Source organism: Saccopteryx leptura, chromosome 2, assembly GCF_036850995.1.
Source record: "Saccopteryx leptura isolate mSacLep1 chromosome 2, mSacLep1_pri_phased_curated, whole genome shotgun sequence".
Classification (NCBI taxonomy): Eukaryota; Metazoa; Chordata; class Mammalia; order Chiroptera; family Emballonuridae; genus Saccopteryx; species Saccopteryx leptura.
This window is the reverse complement of record NC_089504.1, coordinates 369,204,748-369,225,072: the sequence shown is the minus strand read 5'-3', so window position 1 is coordinate 369,225,072 and position 20,325 is coordinate 369,204,748. Positions and strand designations below refer to the sequence as shown.

General features: G+C 54.6%; 1 protein-coding gene and 1 long non-coding RNA gene across 3 annotated transcripts in view; one reads left to right on the top strand and one right to left on the bottom strand.

Moving 5' to 3' along the window:
• KIRREL3 (kirre like nephrin family adhesion molecule 3) overlaps positions 1-20,325 on the top strand; it is a 546,205-nt gene that overhangs the window by 505,677 nt on the left and 20,203 nt on the right. For both annotated transcript variants that reach the window (XM_066365207.1, XM_066365206.1), the window contains exons 6-8: positions 6,782-6,932; positions 13,051-13,156; positions 18,722-18,870. In XM_066365207.1, coding sequence (XP_066221304.1) covers positions 6,782-6,932; positions 13,051-13,156; positions 18,722-18,870 — 406 coding nt within the window. The remainder of the gene's footprint in view (positions 1-6,781; positions 6,933-13,050; positions 13,157-18,721; positions 18,871-20,325) is intronic.
• On the bottom strand, positions 625-9,065 carry LOC136392714 (uncharacterized). The gene is made up of 4 exons (XR_010748971.1): positions 9,031-9,065; positions 5,129-5,242; positions 4,772-4,915; positions 625-1,838 (listed from the first exon to the last, which is right to left on the bottom strand). It is a non-coding gene; the product is annotated as an uncharacterized lncRNA (long non-coding RNA).

Sequence of the window (20,325 nt, the reverse complement as noted above, 5' to 3'; positions counted from 1 at the left end):
TGAAACAAAGGGGCTGGATCAGATATTCTGTATTAGTTTGCTAGGGCTGCCGAAACAAAACGCCAAAGACTGGTGGATTAAACAATAGACATTTATGTTCTCCCAGCTCTGGAAGCTGGAAGTCCAAGAAAGGTGCCAGCAGGGTTGGTTTCTGGTGAGACTTCTCTTCCTGGATTGTAGATGGCACCTGCATGCCCTGTCTTCACATGGTCCTACCTCTGTGTGCACCAGAGAGAGAGATCTCGGATACCTCTTCCTCTTCTCATACGAGCACCAATCCTATTGGATTAGGGCCCCACCCTTATGACCTCAGTTAACGATATCTATCTTCTTTTTTTTTTTTTTTTTTAATAATTTTTTTTAAAATTTTATTTATTCATTTTAGAGAGGAGAGAGAGAGGGAGAGAGAGAGACAGAGAGAGAGAGAGAGAGAGAGAGAGGAGAGAGAGAAGGAGGGAGGAGCTGGAAGCATCAACTCCCATATGTGCCTTGACCAGGCAAGCCCAGGGTTTCGAACCGGCGACCTCAGCATTTCCAGGTTGACGCTCCATCCACTGCGCCACCACAGGTCAGGCAACGATGTCTATCCTCTTAAAGACCCTGTCTCCACATATACCCACACTGGGGAACTGGGGATTCAGGGCTTCACCATATGAATTCTGAGGGACACAATTTCGTTGATGATAAGTGTCTTCCAGCTCTGACAGCTGTGACCTTGTAACTTGGAGCACATGGAGAAGGTGTCACACAGGCACTTCTTGATGCCCCAAAGGCAGAGCGGCCCAGACAGGCCATGAGGAGGGGCTGGGGCATGAGTGACTGAGACAGAGACAGAGGCTGAGAGAGCAGAGCACACAAGCACACTGACAGGGGGTCTCAGGTCCTCGGAAAAGAGCCTGCCTGGCAGCCCTTACAGCCTTGATCTGAAGCCTCCAGCACTGTCACATGGTGAGTAGTTCAGCCACTGGGCCTGGGAGCAGGGCAGCCTCAATTTGAAGCCAGGCTTTGTGACTGTGGACAAGCTACCTCACCTTGCTCTGCCTCAGTGTCCCCATCTATACAATGGGAGCGACAACAGCACCTCCCTCACAGGATGGTTGTGTGAGAATGAGAAGAGTGCCCAGCAGAGTGAGCTCATGAGAAGCAAGGCTGCCCGGCTCACGGCCTGACCCTCCTGGAGCCGCACAAGGGCCCCCTGCCACCCACATTTCCTACGTGAAGTAGACCAGTGGTCTGAAGACCTGGGTCCAACCTGAGTTCCAGCATGTATTACGGTAGCTTAAGCTCTCTGCCTCGGTTTCCTCAGCGGCAAAATGGCATGATGATCACCACAGGCACCTGTAAAGACTTCTATGAGACTTAAAGGAAATTTTGTACTGAAAACACTCTGTAAAGAGCCCAGCACAGAGTCAGGCCTCCACAAATGTCAGCTCATGTTATTGGGCCCCTCCTCCCAGAGCCCTGCCTCATGCACCCCAATTTTCCCCAGAGCTCACACAGCAGCCTCGGTTTCGTGGAACATTCTTTCTGCTATTTCACCATGTGGCCAGCAGGGGGCAGGGAGCTGGTAGGAATGATGACAGTCGCTGAGGACGGCTGAGGCCCCTTGCCTGGGAGGAGAGTCATCAGCACAGGTGGCAGTGCCTTGCCTTCATCACACTGTCCCCAGAGCCCTCCGGGCCGGGTGGCTTCCCGGGCTCCCAGTCGCTGTTTGGCTGCAGAGCATCGCAGCGATCACAGGGCCCCTCTCCAAGGCCTCCTCCTAGACACCCAGATGTGGGCCGTCCTCTCTGGGCCTTGCACCAGAATCAGACATCATTCAGAGGAGGCAGGACAGGCTGTGGGAGAAGAGGGGAGACAGTATGAACTGAGCCTAGAGAGAACCTCCCCAGGGAGCCAGTGTTCTGCTCCATCTGCTACTTAGCAAGCAGCTGCCAGGTCCAGGGATGGCCTTGACCCTGGAGAAGTGCTGGGTCTGAGCACAGTCGTGTATGTATTTACCCTGAGCCCCTTACCCTCTGGCCTTACCCCTCTGCCTCTTCCAGCTACAGGTTGCTGCCTGTCCTATGGACCACCCACCCCCAAGACCATGGGTCTCATTGGGCTCATGCTAAGAGGAGCTCGGGAATAGCATCCCCCACACTGAGGCCTAGCCCCTCCTACCAGCCCCTCTCTGCTGTGTACTCTCTCCCCACCAGTCACCCCAGCATCCCCATTCCACTATCTGTCTCCACCCAGTGCAGCATCAACCACTCACCATCACTCCTGGCCCCCGGGCATAGGAGAGGGTCCCTGAGGATGCAGGGAATGGGGAAATGGCACTGGGCAGGTCTCCACCCTCCCTCACGTCCCTATGAAAGCAACCTGACAACCGGCCCTACTGAATTCTCCAGGCAGCTGTGAAAAGAAGAAGCAGATGTAATTTTAAAAAAAAAGACTCAGCAGGTAGAGGAGGTGCATGAAGAAGGGAAGAAAGGAGGCCTTGTTGCCAGGCAATTAGGTCTCTCCCAAGGCCTCCCAAGGCTGTCTGCATATCAGTGCGCATCCCTATCTAACACCAGGGTTGGGGCCCCACACTGCACTTCCTCCAAACTCCCTTCCTGTCAGCGAGGGTCCCCACGCAGGTACCACCACGCCTCCCATCTCGTGGGCTCAAATTGGCTCTCCACTGCCCAGGTGAGGCCCTGGGGGGCGCTTTGGAAAGAGCAGAGCGCCACTGATACCTGCCCTGGACTGGGTTCATTCTGCCCCTGGGCAGCCCAGCCTCCAGGGTCACTGCCAACCGAATGCCAGGTGCCTGCCCTCAGGAGTGGGGCACAGACAGGAAGCAGCACCAAGGCAGACAGGGTTGAGCACGGAGCCCCAGGCCTCACACAGCCACCGTGACAGTCCGTAAGCTCCTTGGATGCACAGGGGGAAGGCCACCTATGAAGGCTACTGCTCCGGCGCGCTCACTCCTGGGCATGCGCCGTAGACCCACCCCGCCTCAGTCCACACCAGCACACAGCCAGCGGGTCCTAGTGGACCCACTAGAGCTGCTCTCCCACTTGGCTGGGGTCTGGCAGCTCACTAGTGCCACCACGCTGGAGGGAGGGCTGCCCCCGGCCTTGGGAGCGGTGGCCGCAGAAACAAAAGCTTACCATTAATAATTCACTGAGCAAGCTGATTTGATACTAATGACAGTTTCTGAAATAGGAGATGCAGGCCTGGGGCCCACCATGTGTCCCCGGAGCCAAATTCAGTGAAGAGAAGGAGATGGGAGGGATGGCAAAGAGGAGCTGTGACAGGAATCAGCACATGATAGAATGTCCAACCTGGCTGGTGGCTCCAAGCCACACAGTCCAAAGTTTCATTTGCATTTGAATGAAGGGGAGATTTGTAAGAGAGGAATGAATGGAGAGAGAGGAGGACAGGAAAGGTGAGGTGAGATGATTAGGAACAGATGAGGGAAGGAGACAGGCGAGGGCAGGAGAAGCCGGCCAGGCCGGAGCTGACCGCGCCCAGCCGCCACCGCCCAGCGTTTCGCCCTGCGGCTGCGGCTGTGGCTGCCTCAGAGACCTGCCTCGGCCCTCTTCCCCCGGGCACCCATGGCCAGGCCGGCAGACCGGGCCCCTCCTGGGAACACTGTCCAGGCCTGGCGTCCAGGCTCTCAGAGCCGGAAGAGAGCTGGGAGCCGGGTGAGCCTCCGATGGGCGCCATGCCGAGAGCCTGCCTTCCCCTCACCCTCTCCCCGTTTAATGAACACATCACCCTTTTCTCTAATTAGGTGGAACAAACAACTTGAACCAGAATTTTTATTTCCCAGAAAAACACACGCCCAGACACAGTAAATATGTCATTAATCATCATTCTGAGGCAGAGGAGCACCCTGGGTTGGAGGGGGGGAACAGCGGGAGGCCGTCCAGGGACCTAATTAGGAGCGCAGGCTCTGGGTTCCCCTCCCACCGGCACCCAGATGGCCCCTCCCGCCAATAGCAGATCAGTGGAGGGGCTCCATGCAGCGTCAATGACCTTTGTTAGCACAGCGGAAAAGTAAAGTTTTGCGGGAGATAGCATGGAACTCCCTCCCCACTTCTCCCCCCACATAGACACACCCCACCCCAGGTCTTATTTTCATCCAGGAAATTGTTCTTATTATCGCCTTGCTATTTATAGACGCAGGAGGTCTGCTGCAGAGAGAGCCACCGAGCTACTGTGCTACTGTGGTGGCTGCAGTGCCTCCCCCCACCCCCCCACTAGGGTTTGCTGGGGGCTGAAGCTGTGTGCCTGTCGCTGTGCACATCCCTGTGCTGGCCTCTGTCCAGTTCCACGCCCTGATCCTGAGCCTGGCCCCCACTCACTGCCCGGACTGCCCCGTGGCCGGCTGGCACTGACCACATCCCTTTCCCCCAAACCCTCTCCAAAGACCCCTCTGCCCAGGACTAAGGCCACCACCCAGTGGCGTCCCAGGGGAGGATGTTCAATAAGACCTCAGGCCACCAGCACCTGCCTAGGCCCAGGCAGTTTGCCAGCATTGAGGAGAAACGGTGTGGGGGACCGCCCTGGTGCGGGATCTCTGGGATATCAGCATCTAGCTTTGCCTGTACAGGCTGTGCTGACCTAGGCAGAGGCTCGGGTCATGGTCCAGTGCTGGAGGCCACAAGCTTTGCCCCAGCTGCGGACCCACAGAGCGGTTCCAGCAGCCTACAGGATGCAGCTAACAGGCACAGTGACCCTGGAGGCTACCAAATGGTTCTAATTGTTTCCACCTTTAAGTGGAGATCATACTAACCTCCTTCCAGCTGTCAGGGAACTGTGGTGAGAGGGTCATCATTCTCAAGTGCAAATCCCAGCCCTGCCCAGCAAGTTCCTGATTCACTTTGAACTCTGTTTTCTCTTCTGCCAAGTAGAGATACTGCTCCCTTCCTTCCAGGGTCTGCTGAGATTAAAGATAATGTCATTGTTATTTTAAGGGAGGTTTTGAGAAAGTCAAGTCTGTTACTCTATTCCCAGGTTCTAATCACAGCAAAATAAGACTGCATTGGGCACCCCTCTTCTGGAGACAGTTAAGTTCCTTCCCAGAATCAGCAGTTTCCAAGGACTTGGGAGGGGCCCTCCTGCCCAACATCCCTCCCCAGCACACACCCACCTCAGTGGGTCACTAGCGCGCTCAGCTCCCAGGGCACCACACTGATGGGGAGTGCAAGCGAGGGAAGAGGGTGTAGCAGCAGTGGGGGAACTAGCTGCAGAGAGACTCAAGGTCCTGTGGAAACAAAGGAACGGAAGACAGAAGATGAAAGGTCTTAGGACTTGTGTTAATTTCCTAGTGCTGCCCTAACAAGTACTATAACTAGTGTTTGAAACAACTGAAATGTGTTGTCTCACAGTGGTGGGGGCTGAGAGTCTGCACTCAAAGTGCTAACAGGGCTGTGCTCCCTCCAAAGGATTTAGAGAGAACCCTCCCTGGTCTCTTCCAGCTCCTGTGGTTCCCAGCATCCCTAGGCTGGTGGCAGCATCACTCCAATCTCTGCCTCCCTCTTCATATGGCCTTCTTCCCATGTTTTCTGTGTCTCCTCTTCCTACAAGAGCACCAGTCCTTGGATTTAGGGCCCATTCTAAATCCAGGATAGTCTTGTCTCCAGATTCTTAACAAATCACTAATTACTTAGCTGATCTGTGAAGAATCTATTTCCAAATAAGGTCACATTCTGAGGTTCCAGGTGGACTACTTAACCCACTGCAGGACACTCTTGCTCATTTCACCTCCACCTGGAAGTGTAAGTTTGGTCACGCTCTATGGCCTCTCTTGATCTTACCTGTTTTTTCACCTGTCACATGGAAGATAATGGCATCTATATTGCCTGTAACTTGGTCAGGGCTCTAATGAGGTCAAAAAGTGAAGTGATTTGAAAAGTTGAACAGCTTTATATTAAAGTAACAACAGTAGTGTGCCCTGATCCTGCCCGCATCCCCACACACACACCCCCGGCCTTGCCCCATGCCCCAAACTGCACCCCCTTCTACAGACTAGTCCCTGCCTCAGGACAAGGTCATATCTGTGGGACAACAGCACTGCCTGCCGCACACGTTAGAGCCTCCTGCAGACCCACTGGTGCCTGGACACGATGGCAGATGGGTGCAATTACTGCATAGCACCTGCAGCCTGGCTCCCATTAGACTCAGACTGGTTTCCTTTATAATTCGGGGTCTATAAGTCCAGACAGGTTTTCAAGCACGATGGGACGCTTTCTAGTTCCTTTTTATTTTATTTTTTTTATTTTTTTTTTACAGAGACAGAGAGAGAGTCAGAGAGAGGGATAGATAGGAACAGACAGACAGGAACGGAGAGATGAGAAGCATCAATCATTAGTTTTTCGTTGCGCATTGCGACACCTTAGTTGTTCATTGATTGCTTTCTCATATGTGCCTTGACCATGGGCCTTCAGCAGACCGAGTAACCCCTTGCTGGAGCCAGCGACCTTGGGTCCAAGCTGGTGAATTTCTGCTCAAACCAGATGAGCCCATGCTCAAGCTGGCGACCTCGGGATCTCGAACCTGGGTCTTCCGCATCCCAGTCCGATGCTTTATGCACTATGCCACCGCCTGGTCAGGCCTAGTTCCTTTTTAATTCGGCAGCCCAGCACTCAACCAGCTGGGGGAGCTGAAGGTGTCCCCAGCTCAGAGCAGAGATGGGCACCCTGGGGTCCTGAGCTGCCCTGCTTCCCTGCACAAGGCTCCCTTCTCCCATAGCAGCTCAGGCCATCCCTGCCAGTGACATAGGCCTTCTCTCCCTACCCCCCAGACCCTGCTTCGTGACGGCAAGCGTGAGAGCATCGTGAGTACCCTCTTCATCTCCCCCGGAGACGTGGAGAATGGGCAGAGTATCGTGTGCCGAGCCACCAACAAAGCCGTCCCGGGAGGAAAGGAGACCTCGGTCACCATCGACATCCAGCGTGAGTACCGGCCGCTCTGCCTGGAGCGCAGGTATTGGAAGGGCCTGGGCCTGGACGGCCAGCTCAGCAGAGCCCCAGCCCAGCTCTGTCAGGCTCCCTGTGCGGGGCATCTGAGGGCAGGGCCTGGGTCAGACAGCGTCGTGGGCTTCCCAGGTTTGTATTCGCGACCAGCCAAAGGGCCAGCTTGTCCTTATTGTGACATGAAGTAAAATCATCTCAGACGTGGGTGTTTGGCAACTGACATGTTTAAGACTCGTTTCTACACTTGTATAAGGTAGAACTTCCACCATAGTAAATATCCTGGTCAGCCCCTGGCCCTGCTGGCCTCACCAGGTGGCCCCCCACAGTCCCTTGGAGGGGAAGCCACAGCAGAGGTGCTGGGAGCTGAAGGGACCCTCAGGGCTCCAGACGTGGTGAGTAGCCCCGTGCCCCCGAGAGGGTCTGTAGGAGCCCTCCCAGGGAAGGGTCGCTCAGGGCAGAAGAGGAAGAAGATTCAGTCCGTACTTCACATGGATTGTCTCGTATCATCCACAACAACTGCTTAGAGGAGGTATGGCTGTGGCCCGTGTCTAGGCAAGGCCCCCAAGGCTGATGAGCTTGTCCAGGCCACACAGGTTTCAGATGTTGGCAGTCTAGCTTTACGGAGCCCATGCTGGTGACCCCTCTCTACATTTTCGCATGGTGGGCCCTCAGCGAGTATTGTTATTGCAATTAATATTCACAACAATGTTGCTTTAAAGCTACAGCAGCATCATCTTCCAAAAGTCACCTAAAGGAGATTCCTAAGGGTCCCCTAAAGTGTCTGTGCACCCCAGAGAACAAGGGGGGGCTCAGCAAGGCGCTCCAGTGGCCTTCCTCTTGCTACTGGGCCAGGTTCGGTTTAAACTATCAGCACTAGAACATCAACTGTTCTTTTAAACCCCACTGCCTGCCGGCGGCTCTAGTCACAGGCTCAGAGTCACAGCTAGAGCCACAGGCTGGCATTCATTTCTTCCATATCATTATACTCATTTTAAATCAAATCCATTTGAAAACACTGCCCAACAGCCCTGGTTTATCTAAGGCTTGGAATTCTGCCTCCGCGTGGCTTTCCAAGGACCTCTGTCCAAGGGCTTTCTGAACCCGTGTTGGGAGCCTTAAGAGTAGATGTTCCCACTCAGGGTCTAGAGCCCTTGCAGACACTGTTTACATTCCAGAGGGCAGAAGAAATGGTTGTCACTGCAGACAGGCTTGCTGTGCATACCAGACACAGCTGAGTTCTTGCAGCTTTATCTCCCCTGTCTTCATCAGCTAATAGCCCCTGCTCCTCCGCGCCAAGCAAGGGGTTTTCTTTCAGTCCTCACTCAATGAGAGCCAAGAACAGCAGCCTCTTGCCAGACCTAGCACCAGGGTGATGGGAGGGAGGCACTCACTCTGAGGGTTGTGCAAGTTCAAGGGTCAGCCTGAGAGGGCTGCCTCGCTCCCCTGGCCGCAGCCCAGGCCCTGGCTCTCCACGCTCATCTGCTGTTCCATGCAGCAGCTGCGGCGCGGAGCGCAGGCCTGGCCACAGACTGGAAGCAGGGTGCTGTGGGCCTCAGCTAGTCCAGCGTCCAGAGAAGCCCGCCACCCAGGGGCTGCGTGGGCCTGAGCTTGTCGCTCCACCCCAGGGACTCCAGTTCCTTGTCTAATTGGACTGAATGACATTCAAGGTCCCCTTTTGCCCTAAGATTGACCACGAATAGCGCTCTCTCCAGACACAAGCCAAATCTGAGAGGAAGGAGGGCGGGAGTCACCAGACATCCAAACTTCCGACTGCCAAGCTGCCGGCTGTGACCCCACGCAGCCCACCCCTCCCACCTTCTCCCACCTTTTCCCATAAATTCCCAACCTGCTCAGGAAACTGGTGCCAGCTAGAACCCCCACAACAGAAACCACCTGGTCGGCTCCCGCAGCGGCTGGGTCCCAGCGGGAGACCCAGGAGAAACCATGCTTCTGCCCCGGTCATTCTCCGTCACTCCAGGAGAACCTCTCCTATCAGCCACAGTCCTCACCACACCACAGCCCACCAACTATTAAAAGTCATTGCTCTAAATGCACTCGAATGAGATGATCAATTTACCAGCATGCACAGATGACAGTCTGAGTCAGAGGACGCCAGCCTTGCCAGGTCTCTGGGCCCTGGCTGGCTTTCTTCCCAAGGACATCTCAGCCACATGAGGAAGGAGGCATCAGAAATGAGGTCAGGTGGAGACGTAGAGTCTAGGGACCTGGTTTCATAGGTCCACCCCACCCGAGGAAGTGCAGGGTCATGGAGAAGGCCACGGCATTCTTCCTTGTTTGCACGTGGCTTTGCCAAGGTTGACCTTTGTGCCTCAGTTTCCTCATCTGAATACAATGTACCTCATAAGGTTGCTGTAAGGTTAAATTAAATCACTCAGATGACATTCCTAGCACAGTGCCCAGCACATGGTGAGCACTTTGCACCTGCTAGCTGCTGTGAGCATGCATAGTCCTGGGTGTGTCGCTCACCATGCTTTTGTCCCCTCCCAAAAGTGTTTGTATGTGTGCACCAAGCAAAGCACAGGCTCTCTCCACCCCCGCCCTCCTTCCACCTCTATGTATTCATTTGTTCATTCAGTGAGCATCCAGCTGTTTGCTATGAACACCGTGGGCTGGGTCAGAGCTGCCTTTGCAAACCTGCTCCTCTTCTCAGTCAACCAAGAAGCATCCATACTCAGCAAAAGCACATTTGTTGTTTGTTTCCCTCGGTCTTTATATGTTACCCGATGAAAGACAAAGCCCCCAGATTGAGTAATGGGAGGAAAAGCTTAACACCCCCCAAGTCTCACTACATCTGGACTCTGCAGCCAGCTGCCAAGTTGCAAATGGATGTGCTATAAAATCACTAAGTCATGGAATTTCTCTCCTTTCCCACCCGTCCTCCATGTAATACTTCCCTTGAACACACACACACACACTTATGTGCACATTGCTGATAGAACCACTAACAGACTCTCGGCTGTAACATCTGTTCCATGTGATCTCGGTTCCACCAGCTACATCAGAACTGCCCTCTGCAAGCTATGCACCGACATCACAAGTGGGATTAAAATCATGTTTAATAGTTGGATCTGACATAAACTATTTATGCCTCTGGAGCCTGGTAGACTCCTGGAAATTCATATCCTGCACATTGGAGAAGAGGGCTGGGGAAGAGACGCAGCCCTGTGGGTGGGGGGTGGAGATGCTGTCACGGTGGAGAGTGTGAATGCTTCCTGGGCTGCTCTCTGGAGGTGGAGGCGCTGCAGGAAAGGCAAGTGTCCGTATTGGGTATCAGGGATATTGCAAAGAGGAGGGGAAGCACGGGATACTTTTTCCACAGGATAAACTGAGACTGGCAAGTATGTGATGGAGGAGGGCTTCAGGTAGCGCAGAGGGTCCCCGGTAGGTATGTGCTCCATGCCCCTGCTCTCCAAGACCTACCACCTGCACAGGATACCCTGGTGGGGATGGGCCTCCTGGAACGGCCCTCCAGTTTCTGTGTTGGGTTTCTAAATTCTGTCGAACTGGCGCCATCACCTCCTCATTCAAGAGCTGGCTGGACGCAGGCACTCCACGCCACCGGCTAGTGCTGACTTCCTAATGCACAGACAGGAGCCAGCCACGTATTCAGGTCCCTGCGGCAATTATGAAATGCCTATACCTCCAAACAAGTTTCTCCGCCCTCTGTGAGATGCAGCTTCCTCCCTGGGTCTCCGTGTCCCTGGGGTGGCACCGTCAGAGCTGGCTAGCCCTGAGTAGAAAGGGGGCTATGACTCCCGATTAGTCTGGCCCTGAAGCTGGCAGACCTGGGCTGGGTGGGCCGGTACCCCCCTGACGGGCAGCAGCGGGAGTGGCTGCAGAGTTATGGGAAGTCGTAGCTCTCCTGGGAGGTAGGAGGAGAGCTCTCACAGCTAGGCCTTGTCACACTCATCTTTGTGACCACTTGAACAATGCTTTTAAAACTAAGATTGAACCTGTGATGGCCTGTGATGGCGCAATAGATAGAGCACCAACCTGCAACACAGTGGTTGCCGGTTTGAAACCCTGGCCTTGCCCAGTCAAGGTACTTATGACAAGCAACCAATGAACAGCTAGAATAAAGCAACTTCTTCTCATCCTCCTTCCTCTCCTCTCTCTGCAAAATCAATAAATAAAATCTTTATAAAAAAAACAAACTAAGATTGAGATTATTAAAATACCGGTGACTTTCCAGGGAAGTCACCTGTAATTCTCCAGGAAAAGGCAGGCCAGCCAGCTGTCCCAGGAACAGCTGCTCCAAAGCCTGTGGTCCCGTCAGGAACTGGGGGATAAAGTGCAAGCATAGCCCCAACACAGTCGGCCACCTGCTGCTCAGGACGCCAAGTCTTAACAAGCTGTCTGCAGAAACCTGCACAGCCCCAGGCCTGCGGGCCATCTCCCAGGCTCAGCACTGGACAGGGAGGCCTGGCCCAGCTTGAGCACCAGCAGGCCAAGGTAGGCCAGTGGTCACATAATACCAATTCTAGGGAGCTAGGCAGGTCTGCAGCCGAGGGGCTGCACTTAGGACTCTCTGAGCCGCTCGGGAGCACACTGTCCTTCCAGGCAGGACCCAGGCCAGCCAGGTTAGAGTCCTGCCCCCTCCTAGGCCCCTTCACATGCACCCAGAGGGGTCAGCATTTGTCCTCAATGGTCTCTGAGAAACTGGATTTTTTTACTTCTTTTTCTGAAAAAAATGGGCCAAACCCCTAGGAAATTTTCATGACCTTTCAGCAATTTGCTCTGCTTATGGGTGAGGACCAGCCAGAGGAGGCTGCCAGGGTCCAGGCCAGGCTACGGACACCACGCTGCCCTCTTAGCTCACCTAGAGTTGAACTCCAGCCAGACCTCCAGGCCATGACAGGAACAGTAATGGGCACTAGCTGTCATGGCCCCTCCCTGGAGCATGGACACCTGGGGCCCAAGGCCTGAGAGCCAGGAGCATAGATGACACCAGCTTTTGGAGAAGGTCCCAAGCCAGCTCCCCTAGCTGAGGAGGGCCGGCTGCCTCAAAGCCATTCTCTGAGCTGGTTCTCTCTCGGTCTCTGCTGCTCATCCCTCCGGCGCGGCCTTCATCTCTGTGTCTCAGTGTCGCTGTCTCCCGTCTCATCTCTGCTCATTACTGTGTGTGGTCCTCCTCCTGACACCCTGTCACTTTCTGTTTCTGCCTGCTTGGCCTCCCTTGGTCTTTTTGCTTTTAGTCTGGAATCTTTGCCTGATTATGTTTCTCTGTATGCCAGTCTCTCTCCAGCTCTCTGCTTTTCAGTGTCTCTCTGTTTCTTTTTCTTATTCTTCCTCTACACTTCTCAAACTCCCTCTCTCCCCCTCTCCACCTCCCATCTCTCCCCCACGTCTCTCCCCTCTGTAGTCATCTATCTGTCTGCATGCCTCCCATCCTTTCTGTACACGTCTTTCTGCATGTCTCTGCCTCTGTTCCATGTCTCTCTCCCTCTCTCAATTCCCTATCTCCTCTGCCTCTCACCATTTAGCACTTTACAGCTTCTCATCACGTTGAAGGAGAAAGACGAGTCCAGCCTGTGGAGCCTTGGGTGACACCAGTCAGAACGCAGGAGCGATGATTAGGCTGATGAAAGGCTGTAAATGCCACTTTCAAGTTAATGGACGCACCAGAACCTTTACACAAAGAGCTATGAGACAGACATTTCAAAGACAGGCAGTTTGTATTTAAATGGGTCTTAGTGTCCACACTCTCCCCGCATGTCCCCTGTACCCCTCCATCCCTTCCCCTTTCTGAAGTGTTTTGTTCTTTCTAAATGCTGGAAGACAGGCAGTGTGATCCTGGGGCCAGGCTGCCATACTTCCCAGCTGGCTGTTGATTTAAACACCATCTTTGAATCACAGCGGGCGCCCTGAAACCCCCATCTGAACTGCCTGAAGCGGGCACCTCTGGGTAGTGGGGGAGCCCCTGGTGAAGCCCCCAATTTTCTAGGGACCAATGGAGTGGTGGCTGCTCTGAGGGTCCCCAGGATCATGAGGGATCTTCCTGAGTCTTCCTGTCTCATTCTTTCCCAAAACCGTGGACACAGCTCCCCATCTACAAGGGAATTTTTTCTCTCTGCAGACCCCCCGCTTGTCAACCTGTCAGTGGAACCACAGCCGGTGCTGGAAGACAACGTTGTCACATTCTACTGCTCTGCCAAGGCCAACCCAGCTGTCACCCAGTATAGGTAAGAGCCACTGCTGAGGAGGCACAGCCTGGCCACTGGCCCTCCACATCCCGGCCGGTCAGACGGTCTGCCACGTGTGGTCCTGGGCATCCAGCACATGCTTGGTTCCCTGTAGGTGCCCGATCCTTCTCTGTTCCCACCACCCCATCCAGCCTGGCCGGGGGGGGGGGGGCCTTGCCTCCTGCCTCCTCCCCTCCACCCCGGCCAGCGGAACTCCTCTCCTTCATGCACATGCACACTCCCGCTCCACTGGACCGGAGGCATCACTCCTCCCGTCTGAATAGCTGTTGGACCCGTATTTCTGACAAGAGGGAGAGATGCTCAGGAGAAAAGTTAAGACAACCAGGAGAACCAGTGAGATCAGCATCTGGAATGTAGTCTTTTCTTTTCTTTCTTTCTTTTTTTTTTATTAGTTTTTCCATTGATTTGAGATGGGGAAGGGGAGAGAAGTATCAACTCATTGTTCCACTTAGTTGTTCCATTTGGTTATGCACTCACTGGTTGCTTCTTATATGTGGCCTGACCGGGGATCAAACTTGCGACCTCAGTGTGCTGGGGAAATGTTCTATCCACTGAGCCACCCGGCCAGGGCCTGGTTTTTAGTCTTGTGTCACCAGACTGTCCACCTGGGTAGGGTGAGATTTCTGGGACAGCTGGCCCTGTCCAGTGGGCATTCACGCACGTGTTCCTTGTTCTTCCCTCGCTCACAACACTGATAAAGCAGCACTATTTCTTACATGCTTATCTTTCCCTGTTGACTGAGCTTCTTGGAGGCAAGAACTGTAATTTGAGTCACATATGGCTCTCAGCACGGAACACAGTGTGTGGCATGTACTGGCTCTTCTGAACACGGCTGACTGGCTGGATAAATGCTCAGAGTGGCTCCTCTGGGCCCCTTCGTGCCATGCACCTTCACCACATGTGATATCCAGAGACAGAGAGGCGCTCAAAGGCAGACTCGGGCCGCACCACCTAATGGATCTCACCATGGCCCTGACTCCACCCTGTCCCTTCCCACCTGATGGAGGATCCCAGCAATGCTAATGGCCTCAGAGTAGGACGTATGCTGGCCAGATTGGGTGGAGGACAGGGAAGACAGAGAGGCTGTGCAGCCCCAGAGACAGAATCAGAGGTAATGAGCTAAAGAGGCAGCAAGAGGTTCAGGCTGGACATAAGGCAGCGCCCCCTGCAGTGCAGATAATGAAACAACATGGGAACCAGAAACCAGGAGAGACAGGAATCTTTATCTTTGAAGATATTTTTAAATAGAATGAAACTCCATCTGTCCTGTCCGATTTAGCTGTTCACACGGCTAGGGGGTCCCTGGAGTCCAGGAGCAGGTCTTGTTTAGCTGGGCCCTAGCATCTGTCTGGAAATTACCAAAGGTGCAGAAGGAAGCACCAGAGAGACCTTTGCTCTGGACCCCGCACCTGCCCGGCCCAGCTGCCCTCGACAAGGCCGGCTGCTGTCTTGTCTGCTCTCTGCTCACGATCCTTAAACCACATGCACAGAAGATACCCCTAATGCCAGTTTCACTGGCAGCTCTTCATGCCCACAGACCGTGGGGCAGACACAGCCCACAGTGACCCTCACAGTATCCCAGGAATGCCTATTGGACCCCGGACACCAGAGCTGACAACTTCCACCTTCCATTTCTCTGCACTGCCAGGCGCTCGGTCACCTGAGGACCTCGTTATGGATGCTGGGCAGAGGGCAGGACCGCGTTTCGGTGCCCAGCCTTGTTCCCCACTCCACGCCTGCCCTCCAACCAACACAGGGCGAACAAACACCCAAGAAAGCGGGCTGTAGGCCTGAGTCCCAGGGTTACCCCTGTCAAAAGAGCAGACATCAGTGATGACGGTGGTAATGAGGTGTGAGTGTGTGGGCCGGGCGAGAGTCAGGAAGCAGACGTGGCAAGGCAGCAGCAGCTGCTGAGTCTAAGGAAGGGGAAAGGGCAGCTGATCGCACTGTTCTTACAACTTGTCTATAATTTCAAGGTTTCTTTTTATTTCCCTCTAAAAAGTTAACAAGTGAGCAAGCAAACAAACAAGCAGAGACCACGCAGGTTTTCCTGGGCGCTGGGTCCCCTGTGGGCCAGCACAATCCCCATCCAATCCTGCAGGTCAGTCACAGGCTGCCCCTCACACAGAGGAGCAGTGTCAGGTGGGAGAGGTAGGCTCCCGCAGGTGGGCTCTTGTCCTTACTTGTCACCTCCCCTGGCCTTCTGATTAGCCAGAGGTCCTGAGAATGCTTCAGAATGGATCGGGCTCCGTCCAGGCTGTGGAGAGAGGAGGTGGGAGCACCTGCCCCCACCCACAGCCTCTCAGCCCCTTGACTTCAGTGAGGTCTCACCCAGCAGGTCATTCTAGACGTCTTGTTGGGATCCAAGAGGAAAGCCTTAAGCAAATCTCATCACACAGCACACTGATTTTTCCCAGCTGACTATGACAAGACAACAGGGATCTTGCGTCTTTTCTCCCATTCCTCTCTGTTGCTTCCTCCCTGATTTACATAAAGGCTGTGATCTTGGAAATTAGAGATATGCCCTCCTCTGTGCCAGCTCCCAGAAAGGGGCATGGGTAGGCATGGGAGCACAGCCAGCCGGGCTCAGCTGTCACGGTGGCCACCCCTCGGGACCAGGAGCCTGGGTGAGGACAGGCCCAGTGCAGCATGAACTACATCTCCCCACCTGCTTCTCCTCTGAGGCTCCCTCAGAGCCCCTGCAGGTACACGGACAGGACTGCTGCCCAACATGAAACTTGGGGCTACTTGAGGACAGCCAGTGGGTTGTGACACACCGGGCCTCTGATTCTGTGATGCAAATAATTCATCCTATTGCATTTGCTCGGGTCTCATTGATTGAGAAAGGCTTATCAACCCGTTCTGAGGGGCTGGGAGAGGCGGGAAGCAGGTAGGAGGTGGAGGAGGAGGGGACAAGAGCAGAGAGAAGCAGGAGGAAGCTAGCTAAGCCAAAGAACAGAGGAGGAGAGAGAGGAGCTGAGGGCAGTGGTTCTGCCCTCCGGTTTAGCCTTGCCCCTGTGGCCAGCTGCTTGAAGGAGCGGTGAGGTTCCGGAAGGGGTCCTACAAGAAGGATTATTGGTGTGGGAGGAGAGTAAAGATGGGGAAGAAGAAGATTGGCTGAGTGAGATGTGACCAGGAGACTCTCCGGGTGTCCCCCAAAGAGTCAGCGCCACTGCCGACTCTTGCTGTGACCCCGGGGAAAGGACAGTCTAAGAAGGCCTCCTGCTCCTCCCTCTCCCTCTAAGGGAGGGACAGGCCTGGGGGGCTGAGGGAAGACCCTGCACGGATGGCCAGGCTCAGACAGCACTGCTGGGGCACAAACGTTTAGTCCCCCAGCTCTCTCTCTGGGTTCCAGGCTTGTTTGGAAGCCCTCGCGTTCTCCTGAACGCCTCAGAGAGAAGATGTACAGCTTTACTCTCCACAACTTACACTGTGAGGGACCCCGGCAGTGAGGAGAAAACCCCTTCTTCTCCAAGAGCCCCTCCAGTGATGGAAGAGGACTGCCCATCAGAACCAGCTTGCCTGAGCCCGAGCCCACCCACAGTCCCAGAGCTGCTCCGCCAGCAACCAGGAGCAGCAGCCTGGGCAGAGCAAGAGGGGCTGGCCCGGCCCCCTCCAGCCCAGCAGGCTTCCTGGCATCCTCCCTGTGACCCTCTCCCCTCAGCAGGGTGGAAGCAGTGGGGGTTGGACACACCAATCCCCAACTGTGTCTCTGGGACTGAATTCATTTGCCTCTGGCAGGGGCCGAGGTGATTAAATCTGGTCATTAAATTAAGGTTAGAAATTGAAGTGATTCATGAATAACTCATAATAGTTTGTTGGGAAGCTCCTCAAGCTCTTAGGGAGCATGCTTTGCTCTGTTGTTAAACTGTAATTGTTATTATTAATCGTGTTCTTAATAATTACCCGATATTAATTCACAATAATAACCACATGGTGCCAGCCCGGGAGCTATTTGTGACGCGTAGAGAGGGCGGTCTCGCTGGATGGACGGGCAGGGAACTGATGGAGGGAGGGCAGAGACCGGCCTCAAGGCTCTGGCTCCGGGAAGGCTTCGAGAGTGAGAGGAAGTGGAGGAAGCCATGGTCACAGGGTAACGATTGTGGGGACCAGAGAACTTCTCCAGCACGGTAAACACAAAGAGCTGCAAGTATTGTGCTTTTAAAAAGTGAGTGTTGTCCAAATGGGATAAAACCAGGGAAGCTCCGAGCCCTCTCCGTGGAGACCTGTCAGGAGCAGCCTCAGCAGCACAGGCGCGCTCCCACTCACCGTGGGGCTGCCCGCACTGCCTGCCCCCACTAGCAGCTGCCCACACTGGTCCAGTGCAGTGACCTTTGTCCCAGGGCCAGGACCAAGACAGGCCCGAGGCCTTCTGGTCTCTCCTGTCTGTCGGCTCTGCTGGCCTGGTCACCTGGCTGGTGAAAGAAGCCAGCACAGCCTCTTCCTGACTCCCTGACCAAACCAGGGCGGGTGGAGCCCGGCCTCAGAGGAGCAAAGCCAGGTGGGAGGGTGGGAAGTGGACAGAAAAAGGAGAAAGTGCCATCTCTGGGGGTGGGTGAAAGGAAGAGAAGGCCAACTGTGAGGGGAGCTATCTGGGGACAGAGTCGGTACCGCAGCGCTAAGAACCCGCTGAGTGGGAGGGCAATCAGGAACACCTACACACACTCACATACACACACACCCGCTAACTCCTCTCCATCAGCTTCTCACCTCATCTGAGAACCAAGCTCCCTGGAGCATCACCTCTGCATGTGTGTGCGTGCAGGCATGCACACATGTGTGGATACATATCATTTTTGTGTCCATGTGCATAGGCACGCACACACATGTGGACATGTCATCCTGCGTGTGTAAGTGCAGGCGTGCACATGTGTGTGGATGTGTGTATTCTGTGTGTGCATGTGCATTGTGCGGGCACATGCATGTGTGGATATGTATCGTTCTGTGTGTGTACATGCAAACACACATGTAGGTGTGGAGACATATCATTCTGTGTGTGTGTGCAGGCATGCACATGTGTGTGGGCACATGTCGTTCTGTGTGTGTGTGTGTGTGTGTGTGTGTGCAGGCACACATGCATGTGTGGACACATGCCATTAGACCTTGGCCTCTAAGATCACAAGCTTCACCTCCTCCTTCTCCAACATGGCTCAGGACAGGGTCCCTGGCAGTTCAGAGCAGGAGGACCAAGCTGCCTGAGGACTGACAGCTGTGTTACCATCGCCTAGCTAACCGGATGGGCTGACCAACTGAACAGTCAACCCACCTCCTTCCAGAATATCTACTTGTCCAGAGCCACTGAACACCTGGTGACCCTGAGACCGAAGCCCACCACCTCCATCACCAACGGCTTCCCAGCCCTGAAAGTAACCCGTGTGGAGGTTTCCCTGCAGGGACCCCGCAGTGGGCTTCCCCACACTGGCCCAGGCCAGGCTCCTTTTTCTGTGGGACAGACGCGTCCAGCTCCCAGAGAAAAGTCCCTCCCAGGCCGGAGGGATGTCCTTGCCATCAGAGGCCACAGCAGCCTTTGGGGCTGTATTGCAGGTGGGCCAAGCGGGGCCAGACCATCAAGGAAGCCTCAGGAGAAGTGTACCGAACCACGGTGGACTACACATACTTCTCCGAGCCCGTCTCCTGCGAGGTGACCAACGCCTTGGGCAGCACCAACATCAGCCGCACGGTCGACGTCTACTGTGAGTGCTGCTGTGTGGGGGCCTCCCTGGGAGAGTAGGCACTGGGGTGTCTTGGCTCAGGGCCAGGGGAACCCCTGCTGGTCACTGCACACAACATGACAGTGCCTCACAGGCTCATGGTGCTGTGCCCTTTGCAAAGAACCTCCTCGTGTGCTGACCCTTGTAACAGCACAGGAAGGCAGTAATGTGCCCTTTACCCAGATGGAGGGGCAGAGGCCAAGGTCACACAGTAAGGAAGTGACAGAATGAGACCAGGCCCTGAGCACATCCACTGCCTGTCCACCCAGCCTGCCCCTCCCACTCAGGGCTCACGGACGTCCCCCTCCTCCCTGGTGGCCTGGCAGAGGCCACCCAGCCGATGGCCACCTAGCTGGGTGTACTCACAGCAATAAACATTTGCTCATCTACTGCCCTTTACAGTTTTAAAAGATTTTATTTATTGATTTTAGAGAGAGGAGAAAGAAAAAGGGAAGGAAGGAACAGGAAGTGTCAACTCGTAGTAGTTGCTTCTCCTATGTGCCTTGACCGGGCAAGCCCAGGGTTTCAAACCGGCAACCTCAGCATTTCTGGTCATTGCTTTATACACTGTGCCACCATGCGTCCAGCTGCCCTTGATAGTTTTAAAAGCACTTTTTCACACTTTCTTTACACTCGACCCTCCCCTCTCCCTCGACAGCCTCAACACAGAGTGCTGTGCCCCCTTCTACATTAAGGGACTAAACCAGGCTCTTGACCCCAGACTTCACTCTTTTGCTCCCTGAAAGCAGCTCTCCGCTCACCCTCCCTTCATTATTATACTCCCTCTGGGGACCAGGCTTGGTCTGCAGGAGGCTCTGGCGGGAGAGCCTCCATTAATCTCTGAGCAGGAATGCGGGAAACAGGTGGTGTTGAGAAAAGGTTGGAAGTGCCCAGAGGCGGATTAAGGTCGGTTGAGGTCCTGGGCGCAGAAGAAAATATTGGGCCCCTTAAAAAAAGAGAGAGAGAGGGAAAATAAAAACACATGTTAACCATATTTTTAAATAAATAAAAAATATTATGTACTGTTAATGTTAAAATTGCCCATATGAAACCAAACTTGGTGTCATTAGAAAAAAGTGTAAAACTGGGATTTTGGGGGGCCCTTCAGAAGTCAGGGCCCAGGGTGAGCGCCTGGGTGCACCCGCCGTTAAGTCTGCCTCTACCTAGGCCCAAGAAGGACGGTAGCTCTGGGTGAGGGGGCCTCCTGGGACCAGGCTGGAGGAAAGGGGGGGAGAGCCCTGAGGGCGTCCTGGCACAGAGGGGGCCAGAGGACCTTGTTCCCAGGGCTGGTGCTGCCGGCTCCCCGCAGGCCCAACGGAACCTGGGCTCAGCCGGAGAGGTCTCTTCCTTGTCCTGACCCAAGGCCCAGACGGGCAGAGGACTGAAATGTCAGGGAGTGTGCTGGAGGGGACAGAGGTGGCACAGGCACCGGAGTGG